This window comes from Prionailurus viverrinus, chromosome A3 (genome assembly GCF_022837055.1).
Source record: "Prionailurus viverrinus isolate Anna chromosome A3, UM_Priviv_1.0, whole genome shotgun sequence".
NCBI lineage: Eukaryota > Metazoa > Chordata > Mammalia > Carnivora > Felidae > Prionailurus > Prionailurus viverrinus.
The window spans coordinates 61,660,665-61,673,371 of NC_062563.1; the positions used below are offsets into that span (position 1 = coordinate 61,660,665).

The 12,707-nt window shown below is 39.4% G+C and overlaps 1 protein-coding gene across 1 annotated transcript; it reads left to right on the forward strand.

Annotated features, from left to right (window-relative positions):
* Positions 1 to 7: 7 nt before the first annotated feature.
* On the forward strand, positions 8 to 8,134 carry LOC125161589 (cytochrome c oxidase assembly factor 5). Its single transcript, XM_047851283.1, has 3 exons — positions 8 to 209; positions 6,172 to 6,255; positions 7,850 to 8,134. Exons 1-3 carry the CDS (start codon positions 111 to 113, stop codon positions 7,889 to 7,891), a joined length of 225 nt encoding a protein of 74 aa, XP_047707239.1. The 5' UTR covers positions 8 to 110; the 3' UTR covers positions 7,892 to 8,134.
* Positions 8,135 to 12,707: the final 4,573 nt, after the last annotated feature.

Below are 12,707 nucleotides of genomic sequence, written 5' to 3' on the forward strand. Positions count from 1 at the left end.
GGTTTCTGCCGGCTTCCGGTTCCTGCCGTCGCGAGTGTTGCTTGCTCCGAAGCCGGTCGCAGCCGTTGCGGACGGAAGCGGTTCTCGGCAGCTGGGGCCCCCTCGCAGTCATGCCCCGGTATTACGAGGATAAGCCGGAGGGCGGCGCGTGCGCGGGCGTGAAGGAGGACCTGGGCGCATGTCTGCTGCAGTCGGACTGTGTGCTCCAGGTAGCGCAGCCGGGCGCTCGGGGTGATGAGACGCTGGAACCGGAGAGGCAGGGCCGGGCCAAGGTTTCCCGGTCAGCCTGCGGTGGTGGTCAGGAGACGGGACCCAGAGTTAGAAGTCGTAGGTGTAGATCACAGCTCCAGTTTAATGAACCTGGGCACATCCGCTGTCGGAGCTTCAGCTCCCTCCGGTGTTAAATTGGAGATAAGAAAACCACCTCTTTGGATTTTTGTAAAGATAAACGATTTCGGTTCAAGAAACATGTATTAGATGCTGCCTGCCATTGCTAGCTTCAGGAGATATAAAGGAGAATGAGACAGGTTTCTTGCGTATTAGGAAATAAGACTCTAAATTAACAGAGAATTACATAAACCTGGTACACTGTATTGACTAGCAGTTTCTCCTTTCTCTGTTCCGTTATGGCTGAATATATGCTATATTTACTTTCTCTTGGTTTGGGTTTGTTTCTGAGTTGGAGTTCGATACGTTCTTGGATAAGTTGTAAACGAAGCAGCTCCATTTTTCCACTATTTTGTATCTTGCTTCCACTACATTCCCCTCACTACAGCCACGTCTTCTCAATCTTAGTGTAGTGAGGTCCAAAGTTAACTGGGGACCTGGGTAATTTGCTCTTATTTCAAAGGAAAGACAACTGCCCCAAAATGGATATCCAACATAAAGCTGTATCAGTATGTCTACTGATTCATGATTTACATTTGGTTCACTGATTTTAGCAGTCAGTGAGACTGGTCACTCCGGTGTGTCGTAAAGCTTGAGTTGTTATGAATTTAAGAGGTTCTGTAGTCCAGCTCTCTTACACAGATGAGGAAACTGAGGTGCCCTGTCCAGGGCTGTTTCCAATCTGCTGCTTCATTGGTGCAGATATTTAGCCAGCTCTTAGTAAACGCCTGGTAAGTGGCAGGCATGATGCCATGCACTGGTGACACAAAGATGAATTGTTTCAGTCACTACCTTAAATGAGTTTAGTCGGATGGGAAGAACAGACATGTAAGGAGCTAAATTCCTGTAATAAGGGCTGTGTAAACATTTAGTTAATATTTGTTTAATGATGAGATTTGGAAACAAAATGCTACAGGAGTCCAATGAACAGCAACTTATTCTTGAGAACTTGGAAACTTCTCACAGAAAAGGTGACATTTGATCTGAGTCTTAAAATTGGAGTAGTAGATTATCAAGTAAAAGAGTGGGGAATGTGGTGGTTGAGGAAAGAAGCTGAAAGAACAGTATGGGCAAGTCAGAGAGATGTGACCAAGAGAAGCTAGTGCCCTCTTAGGCCTGGGTGATAGGGAATGTGACAGAAAGCTTGAGAGGAAGACTGTCGTGTGAAAGCCCTTGTGTGTCAGAATGAGGGCCCTAGATTTTCTCCTGACCCTCAGCATCAGAAGGCCATAGAGATGAGCAATCAAGGGAATAAAGTACACGATGGGACTGAGAAAAGAAACTGTAGAGGAGGAAACTGAAGGCAAGGAGGATACCAAGTTTCTTTTTTGCAATAATCCATTTATTTAGTCAGCATTTGAGTGCCAAGCTCTAATTCAGAGGATATACAGATGATTGGGATACATTCCCTCCTGTGTAGAAATTAGATCTCTGGAAAACTGGGCAGAGATAATGGCCAGGACACATGGCACAGACTTTGCTTTCCCCAGCTGAATATGTGGCTTTATTGATGCTGGTCAATTAAGAGAACATGATGTTGGTAAAAAAGTACTTTAAATGGGAATGTGTGTACAGTTTATGTTAAATTCATCCTGACTTCAAGAGGAGTGTAAAAGGGCAGTATTGAGGCAAAACATTGAGGTCTGTAGATAAGAGGACAATATCCTACCTCTACAGATAGTGTCACTGGCAGCTACAGCCTACCATGCCCCTCCTAGGGACTCTGAAGACCAAGGGACATTCTGCTGAGGTCTGTGTCTGCCCTGAATGACCTCATTTATGATAAAATTTAGCTCCTTGTATAAAGTTAATCTGATCTTTTAGCAGATGGATGCTGTAGTCTTCCTTGCCAATCTTTAACCCACTGGAAAAGCTGCTGGACCTGACTCTCAGGAGGAATTCAAAATAAATATTTAGTGCTACAGTGGGAAATAGTCAAGGAACTATAGGGTTTGAGAGAAGCTCAGGGTAATGGGGGTGAGGATGTCAACCCCTGTGGGGCTGGAAAGGAGAAGCAAGGAAAAAGCAGATTCAAAAGGCAGCTCTTGGATAGACTTCTTAGGATTTTATGACTCCTGGGGGATCAAAAAGGTTGAAACTATGCTCAAGAAACCTGAATCACAGGTTATCTCCTGTGTGTCTCCATTAACAAGCTCTCAGACCTGCTGACTTAATCAGAATTACCTGGAGATGGGGCAGAGAGCTTAAAAGTATAGATCCCACTGCTCCTCCTACCCCTATAAAAGTATCCCACGTTGATTCTTGGGCACAGCCATGTTTGGGAATCACTGATCTTTTAATTTTTTTTTTAACATTTATTCATTTTTTGAGAGACAGAGGGTGAGTGGGGGAGGGGCAGAGAAAGAGGGAGACACAGAATCTGAAGCTGGCACCAGGCTCTGAGCTGTCAGCAGAGAGCCCAATGCGGGGCTTGAACCCACGGACTGTGAGATCATGACCCGAGCCGAAGTCAGTCACTTAACCGACTGAGCCACCCAGGCGCCCCAGGAATCACTGATCTTGCCCTCAAGGTAAATAAGCTTGGGAGTGTATTAGTTAGGATATAGGTTCGGGTACATGGTACAGATATCCAAAATAACATTGGCTTGAACAAGATAGGAAATTCTCTTTGGGGTGCCTGGGTGGCTCAGTCGGTTAAGCGTCCGACTTCTGCTCAGGTCATGATCTCTCGATTTGTGAGTTCGAGCCCTGCGTCAGGCTCTGTGCTGACAGCTCAGAGCCTGAAGCCTGCTTCAGATTCTGTGTCTCCCCGTCTCTCAACCCCTCCCATCCTTACGCTCTGTCTCTCAATAATAAATAAATGTTAAAAATTTTTTTTAAAAAATTCTCTTTTGCTCTTTGTGTGTGCCTGTAAATAGGTCCTGGACAGCTCCCCTCAGCCTTCCATAGACCCAGACACTGTTGATCTTGTGGTTTTAGGTGCTGTGATGGGAGAGGGGATGTTATTCTCACACGCGTGGTCCAAGATTGCCTTCCTTCCATATTATCAGGCCATGACTTGATGATGTAAAGTGATAAGAGGGGGCAAGTCACTTGCCTTTAAGGACCAACGCAGAAGATTTACATTTCAGTTCCTCACATATTCTAGTGGCTAGAACTTAGTCATATGACCACACCCAGTTGCAAGGGTGGCTGGGAAATTTAGCACAGCCATATGCCTCACAAGAAAGGAAGAGTTAAATGTTAAGGGACAACTGGCAGTCTGCCATTTGGTGTAGAGGTGAAGGAGGATGAATTAATCTGTCTCTATCTCTCTTAGAATAAGATGGATCTTTCCATTAGGCAGTTGGCAGTCTGGCATGAAAGCTTATGAAAAAGATACCGTTTGGGGAAGCATCAGTTTAGAGTTCTAGTCTTTGGTATAGTTTTATTTATTCTTCTGTTTGCTGTCACATCATTCACATGGGCAACAAACATCCCATCGGCAACATCTTATTACAGAGTTTTAGGGTGGAACACAGTGCAGGGAAGCTTGCTACTCTGTTCTGATTCACTTTTGTGATTCACTGATATAGATGACAATTAAAATCTAGAATCTAAGCAGGCAGACAGACTAGAAAGTGGCAAGATTCCCAAGAATTGGGAATGCCACAGATATGGTACCCTGTAGCATTTTTCACAGTAAAAACAAGAAGGGCGACGTGGCACTTGCAAAATAAAGGTTTGGAGGAGTGGTTGCAGTGGTAGGGTTGAGGTACCAAAATCTGCTTGAAGGTAAACCCTGGATGATGAAGAGTTGGTGAAATTGGGGTTACATTTTTCCCAGTGCATGAATGCACCAGATGTTTCTATTTAAGTAGTAAGTATTCTAGGTTCCTTATTAACATTCTAAGCGTTCAGTACCACACTAACAATGTTCTGATTTTAGGGCACCTAATTCTGGCTGTTTGAGCTTTTAAAATAAACACTGAGCCAGGGTCATTTTATTCTCAGACAAAATTGCTTGACCCATTTTACACTGGAACTCACCTTGAGTAGGAAGATTTCATCATTTTCCTTTATATTGCCAAGCACTGCATGAGGCTAATGTTTATAAGCAGTGTATGTTTTATTTCTTTAATAGGTAATCATAATGTTAAGGTTTTGATTTTTTTTCTTCACAAATTGCGTATCACAGTTTGATGTAATTAAAGCTCCGGTAATTCAGAAAATTTAAGTCCTGTCAACTTTTTCCAGATGTTGTTTTATATATTTACATTCCTGGGAAACAGAACCCCTTTAGCACCTCTCCCTGTTACCCTCTGGCACTTCTCTACTATGTGACACGCCACACTGCCGGTTGGCATTTGTACATGTATACCTTCTTTGCTACCTGGTTGTAAAAGCCCTGTCTGAGCAGGAATAGCTAACATTTTTAACCTCCCACTGAACTGATCTGGGGCCATTCTGAATATTTTTTAAAGTAAATTAGTTGTGAGGGCTTAGTTAATAGACAAATTAGTAAGATAGGGCATCCAAAAAGAGAAATTTTGCTGCAATTAAATTTTAATCTTGCCTCTTTGAATTGTGAAGTATATATATTTTTAAATGTCCATTTATCAATTTTGACAGAGAAAGGCTGAGCAGGGGCTTGGCAGAGAAAGAGGGAGAGAGAACCCCAAGCAGGCCCCACGCTGCCAGTGCAGAGCCCAATACCAGACTCAATCCTATGACCCATGAGATCGTGACCTGAGCTGAAATCAAGAGTCAGACGCTTAACCTCCTGAGGCACCCAGGCGCCCCTGAATTCTGAAGCACATTATTGATGTTCTCTGTGTCCAGCATATTTAAATGCCTTTGTGTTAAGTTAAACATGTCTTTGTTAAAAAATATTTTAAGATTATGAAGAGGTATTAAAATTTTTGTTCCATGTTTACCTTGAAAAACCCATACTAAATTCTAGCTCTCACCTAGTTTTGCAGATGTAATTTTGTCAAGTCTGATTTTTAATGGTTATAGTTTAAAAAATCTTATTTAAGAATCAAAAATAAGTTTCTCCTGTGAGCATTCTTATAGGTGCTTCTTACCTTGGCAGGAAGGGAATGGTTTAGTCCAGTTTGCTTCTTAGCCTTCTTTTAGCTTTCACTGCTTAAAGTTGGGTTCATTTCACATCAGGCCCAGGCAGATCTTCTCTCACAAATATGTCTCAATTCTGTTAACATCTCCCCTTCCTCTTCCAGTTCTATGTGGTTGTGCTTCTGAAATTAGAGAATTTGACCGTTGGGTGGGGGGCAGGGATGTGTTGGAGGTAATCGTGCTTGCACTAAAAGGATATATACCTGGAGGCTTTAAAGCCACTTGATAGGTCCTTCCAGAACAAACCCATTTCCCACTACAGCCGGCCTGATCTCTCGTATGTACATGCATGTGTACATATATGCATGTCCACTCATCTATCTTGATGAGTTCTGGAGTGTAAAAATTTTAGAAACACTGAAGGAAAAAAAAAATATTACTTTCACCTTTACTCTCTTACCCATAAGGAGCTAATAATACTAGTTGCGAGATATATAAAAATTTGAAAGAAAAGTGTCTTATGGACACTAGTATTTTCAAGAACTCAAGGGCACCCTAAAAAGTGCTCCAAAATTATTTGATAGATTTTTTATTCTATCCTGTTCTCCCTAAACATCAGCAGTCAAAATGAATCACAAAATATTTTGTCATATAATTTACTACTTTTTTTCTTTAACTTTAAAAAAAAAGCACTACTTTCAAAACGATAGTTATTTTGTACTTTGTGAGGAAATTCTCCAGGTATTTATATTGTTTTCTGTGTCCTAGGAAGGAAAATCCCCTCGACAGTGTCTGAAGGAAGGAAACTGCAAAGCTTTGAAATACTCATTTTTTGAATGTAAAAGATCAATGGTAAGAGGCTATATAGCTTTTGCAAAGCTTATGCTAAAAATTTTAGGTATGCTAAAAATTAAGTATGTGAATGACCTAGCAATTACATATATGTTGCAAGTGAGATCATTCAGAAAAAAGAATGTGGATAATATTATTTATGTATTACTTCTACTTTGACACTAGAAAGTTCCATCTAGGGAACTCCTGAGTGGACTAATAGATTCGTACAGCCTTTGTCCAAGAGTGATTCACTATTAGTCCTCTAAGATGCCAATTTGCCTTATATACTGACTTTAAAACCCTCTACGTACCCCACCACCCTTGGAAGAGGCTGCACTGTGAGCTTTAAGTCAAAGAACATGTAGTCATCCTATGAGTAGATACTTTAAACATTGTTAATCCCTAAATGTTGGGTGTGATTCACTGTTTAAAGATTTCAAATACATTTCAATGTTCATTTTGAGTTTATTTTTAAATTTTTTTTTAACGTTTATTCATTTTTGATGGAGACAAAGTGCAAGCAGGGGAGGGGCAGAGAGAGAGGGAGACACAGAATTTGAAGCAGGCTCTGGGCTGAGCTGTCAGCCCAGAGCCAGCCCAGAGCCTGATGCAGGGCTCGAACCCACCAACCACAAGATCGTGACCTGAGCCAAAGTCCGACACTTAACAGACTGAGCCACCTAGGCGCCCCTTGGGTTTATTTTTGTGTACGGTATAAGAAAGTGGTCTAGGTTCATGCTTCTGCATGTTGCTGTCCAGTTTTTCCAACACCATTTGCTGAAGAGACCATCTTTTTTCCATTGGTGATTCTTTCCTGCTTTGTGGAAGATCAGTTGGCCATACGTTTGTAGGTCCATTTCTGAGTTCTCCATTCTGTTCCATTGATCTTTGTGTCTGTTTTTGTGCTAGTACCATACTGTCTTGATGATTACAGCTTTGTAATACAGCTTGAAGTTGGAATTGTGATGTGCCTTGGTTTTCTTTCTCAACATTACTTTGGCTATTCAGGGTCTCTTCTGATTCCATACAAATTTTAGAATTGTTTGTTCTAGCTCTGTGAAGAATGTTGGTGTTATTTTGATAGGGATCGCATTGAATATATAGATTGCTTGGGTAGTTATCGACATTGTAACAATATTTGTTCTTCCAGTCCATGAGCATGGAATGTTTTTCCATTGTTTTGTGTCTTCTTCAGTTTCTTTCATAAGCTTTCTATAGTTTTGAGTGTACAAATTTTTCACCTCTTTGGTTAGGTTTATTCCTACGTATTTTATGTTTTTTTGGTGCAGTTCAAGTACATCTGAATATTAACCCAAACAAAACTTAATAAAAAAAAATTAAGTTTGCTAGAAGCACACATATTGAGTATAGTTGAGGGAAAAATATAAATATAATTCGGATTCTACTTGAGAAGAAAATCCTTATTGGGACCTTAAATGGAACTTTTGTTTTTAATGCCATCTTTATTATTTTTTTTTCTTGGTAGCTCTGACAATTGCCTTTTTGACTGTGCGGGAAACTGGTTTACTTCTGTCACAGATTGAGACCACTTACCAAAGCTGTGTTTAATTGTGTTGTACAAAATCTGATTTAATTATATGTTTATTTTCAGTTGGATGCCAGATCAAGATTCCGAGGAAGAAAAGGATATTGACGCCAATATGCTGAAACCAAAATGAAAACAACAAAGGATTTTCTCTGATCACTTAAAACAGAGAAGCCAAAATAGGAGACAGACTTGCTGTATCTGATGGGTTAGACCAGTATTTCCCTCCACAAACACTGGAGAAAATGGATGAGTTCTGTTTTTGAATATGTATAAAGTAAATGATTCTTCCTCTAAGTTATTTTTGGAATAAAAATATAATCGAACAGCTATGAGCTGAGAGCAACATAATGTGTATTGAGAATTGTTCTAAATCACAAAAAGTGGAAAGATTGTTATTTTCCAACTTGACTTTTCGACCAGATGACTCGGTTGGTACATCCTTTGTGAATATTATGAAGGCCACTGATGGGACTGTTAAAATTGATAACATTCAGTGTGGGGAGAAAATGTCTATTGGGAAAGCTTTGGATAAAGATTTCTTTTACTCAGTCTGTCCTATTTAGTTCTAAAAATGTGTTTGATTCCTTGGAGGAGAAATGCTTCATTTGCACCGATTCACTAGAGTAACAACCTCACAACTTTAATATTCATATCATACAGTAGGCGTAGCTGGATACAAACCTCTGATTGTTGCCAGGGATCTTGTCCTCTATTTAGGGACTGTTTTTCTCGTTTCGGGCTTCATTTTCAGGCTGGTCCTCTCTCACATAATGGGGAAGAGGCCTGGCAGCCAAAAGTGCACATCTTTAAGATCCATGATCCAAAAGAAAGAGCTAACCTTTTCTAGGGTCCACTAATCAAATACTACAAAAGGACTGTTGTCTTCCCTGGATCACCTGCCCCTGAATTAGACCAGTCCCTGTGGAGAAAGGGATGAGGCCACATGATTTTGGCCTGGCCTGGGTCTTACACACGGTAATGGGTCACCCCCAACAGAAGCACATTGGATGAGTGATGGGCCTTATCCCAAAAGAAAAGGATTCAGAGAAAACTGAAACAATAGATGTTCATAGAGAAAGCATGAGCGAAAACCAGGAAATGCTTGAAAAAGTTTAGAATCACAGTAATTCTGATCACTTAATACAATCAAGAGCCAAATATAAATCCAAGTTTCAACTCTCTTTTCAGTGGTGAAGAATAAATGAAGAAGCATAGCTTCTTTATGCGGCCGTGGTTCTTTGCAGTTCAAGCAATCAAGGTGTTCTATAGCTCAACTGGTTTTTTAAAGGTTCGCCTAAAGTGAGAATTCCACACTGGCCCCCATTGCAGAGTATCACTGAGGTCTGCTGTTGTGTTTGTGTGGTACTGCTTTTCACTGGAAAAGGGAAAAATATTTTTTTCCCCTGTTTAAGTGCTCCAACTTTTATTAAAAGAACTTTGATAAGAAACTCCAGAATTATTTTATAGAACCCTCTTTTTTTAGTAACAGCTTGAAAGCTTCATTTAGAGAAATTCACATTCCATAGATTCATGCTTAAAGCATACAATTTTGTTTTTTGGAGTATAGTCACAAGTTTGTGCAACCATCATCGCCATCTAATTCCTGAACATTCTCAAGGGAAACCCCATACCCATTAGCAGTTACTCCCCATCCCTCCTTTCCCCCCAATTCCCAGCAACCACTAATATACTTTCTATGTCCATAGATTTGCATATTCTGGACATGTCATAAAAATGGAGTTACGTGTGGCCTGTCGAGACTGGCTTCTTTCACTTATGTTTTCAAGGTTCATCCATATGTGTAGCATCCGTCCGTTCCTTTTTATTGCTGAATACTCTTCCATAGTATAGATAGACCACATTTTATGTATCTATCAGCTGATGGACTTTGGGTTTTTTGCACTTTGGAGCTATGAAGACTAATGTTATGACTATTCATGAACAAGTTTTACGTGGATATAGGTTTCATTTCTCCAGGGTAAATACCTAACAACGGTATTACTGCCAAACTTTTACACAGTGGCTACACCATTTTACATTCCCACCAGCAAAAGATTTCCATTGCTCCAGATCAGCAACAGTTACATTCCATCTATTTGATTATAGCCATTCTACAAGGTGTGAACCGGTATCTAATTGGGATTTTGATTAGCATGTCCCTAATGGCTACTGATGTTGAGCATGTTTTCATGTGCTTAATGGCCTTGTGTATATCTTTTTTTTTTTTAACATTTCTTGAATTATATTTATTCTATTTGAGAAACTATCATTTTCAGGTGTCAGATTTTTTTTTTAATTTTTATTTAAATTTTAGGTAACATACAGTGCAATATTGGTTTCAGGAGAATTCAGTGATTCACCACTTATATACAACACCCAGTGGTGATCATAACAAGTACCCTCACTATCTTGATTACCCATTACCTATCTAGCCCATCCCCACCCACCTCCTTCCATTAACCCTCTGTTTAGTTTGTTCTCTATCATTAAGAGTCTCTTGTGGTGTGTTTCCCTCTCTCATTTCCCCCTTTCCATATATTCATCTGTTTTGTTTCTTAACTTCTACATGAGTGAAATCTTATGGTATTTGTCTTTCTCTGAATGACTTATTTAGCATAATACATTCTAACTCCATCCACATCATTACAAATGGCAAGATTTCATTCTTTTTGATGTCTAATATTCCATTGAATATATCCATTCATATATTCATTCATCAGTTGATATATCCATTCATCATACATTTGGGCTCTCTCTGTAATTTGGCTATTGTTGATAATACTGCTATAAACATTGGGGTGCACGTACCCCTTTAAATCTGTATTTTTGTATCCTTTGGGTAAACACCCTAGTAGTGTAATTGCTAGATGGTAGGGTAGTTGTATTTTTAGTTTTTTGAGGAACCTCCATACTATTTTCCAGAGTGGCTGCACCAGTTTGTATTCCCACCAACAGTTCAAGAGGGTTCCCCTTTCTCCACATCCTCACCAACAACTGTTGTTTCTTGTGTTGTTACCTTTAGCCATTCTGACAGGTGTGAGCTGGTATCTCATCATGCTTTTGATTTGTATTTCCTGATGATGATGATGATGATGATGATGATGTTGAGCATCTTTTCATGTGTCTGTAGTCATCTGGATATCTTCTTTGGAAAAGTGTCTATACATGTCTTCTCATTTCTTAATTGGGTTGTTTCTTGCGTGTTGAGTTTCTAAGTTCTTTATAGATTTTGGATACTAACTGTTAATAGATAATGTCATTTGCAAATATCTTCTCCGCAGGCTGCCTTTTAGTTTTGTTAATTGTTTCCTTTGCTGTGCAAAAGCTTTTTACCTTGATGACATCCCAATGGTTCATTTTTGCTTTTCTTTCCTTTGCTTCTGGCAACATGTCTAGTAAGAAGTTGCTCTGGCTAAGGTCAAAGAGGTTACTACCTGTGTTCTTCTCTAGGATTTTGATGGTTTCCTGTCTCACATTTAAGTCTTTCAGCCATTTTGAATTTACTTGTGCATGATGTAAGAAGGTGGTCCAGTTTCATTCTTCTGCATGTTGCTGTCCAGTTTTCCTAATACTATTTGTTAAAGGGACTTTTTCCCATTGGATATTCTTTCTTGCTTTGTTGAAAATTAGTTGGCCATATAGTTGTAGGTCCATTTCTGGGATTCCTATTCTGTTCCATTGATCTCTGTGTCTGTTTTTGTACCAGTACCATATTGTCTTGATGACTACAGCTTTGTAATACAGCTTGAAATCCAGAATTGTGATGCCTCCAGTTTTTTCCTTTTCAGAACTGCTTTAGCCATTTGGGGACTTTTCTGGTTCCGTAAAAATTTTAGGATTGTTTGTTCTAGCTCTGTGAAAAATGCTGGTGGTATTTTAATAGGGATTGCATTAAATGTGTAGATTGCTTCTGGTAGTATTGGCATTTCAGCAATGTTTGTTCTTCCAATCCATGAACATGGACTGTGTTTCCATTTCTTTGTGTCCTATTCAATTTCTTTCATAATTGTTCTATAGTTTTCAGAGTATAAATCTTTTACCTCTTTAGTTAGGTTTATTCCTAGGTATCTTACTGTTTTTGCACTTGCAAATAGGATCAAGTCCTTGATTTCTTTTTCTGCTACTTCATTACTGGTGTATAGAAATGCAGATTTCTGAATGGTGATTTATATCCTGTGACTTTGCTGAATTCATGTATTAGTTATAGCAATTTTTGGGGTTTTCTACAAAGAGTATCATGTAGTCTGCAAAGAGTGAAAATTCGACTTTTTCTTTGCTAATTTGGATGCCCTTTATTTCTTTTTGTTTTCTGATTGCTGAGGCTAACACTTCTGATACTATGTTAAATAGTAAGGGGGAAAGTGGACATCCTTGTCTTGTTCCTGACCAAAGGGGAAAGGCTCTCAGTTTCTTCCCATTGAAGATGATATTAGCTCTGGGTCTTCCATGTATGGCATTTAGGATATTGAGGTATGTTCCATCTATCCCTACTTTGTTGAGGGTTTTTATCAAGAAGGAATGCTATATTTTGTGAAGTGCTTTCTTCTGCATCTATTGACAGGATCTTATGGTTCTTATCCTTTCTTTTACTAATGTGGTGTATCATGTTGATTAATTTGCAAATACTGAATAAATCCCACTTGATCATGGTGAATAATTATTTTAAGGTACTGTTGAATTAGATTTGCTACTATTTTATTGAGAATTTTTACATCCATATTCATCAGGGATATTGGCCTGTAATTCTCCTTTTGAGTGGGGTCTTTTGTTTTGAAATCAAGGTAATGCTGGCCCTGTAGAAGACGTTTGGAAATTTTCCTTCCATTTCTGTTTTTTTGAAGAGTTTGAGAAGAATAGGTATTAACCTTATTTAAATGTCTGGTAGAATTCCTCTGGAAAGCCATCTGGCCCAGAACTCTTG

What these genes read in the sequence shown, in the direction of transcription:
- LOC125161589 (XM_047851283.1), top strand. Translation starts at nt 111, where the DNA reads ATGCCCCGGTATTACGAGGATAAGCCGGAGGGCGGCGCGTGCGCGGGC. An exon ending in AGTCGGACTGTGTGCTCCAG is followed by an intron (nt 210 to 6,171) that starts GTAGCGCAGCCG and finishes TCTGTGTCCTAG; the next exon opens with GAAGGAAAATCCCCTCGACA. An exon ending in TTGAATGTAAAAGATCAATG is followed by an intron (nt 6,256 to 7,849) that starts GTAAGAGGCTAT and finishes GTTTATTTTCAG; the next exon opens with TTGGATGCCAGATCAAGATT.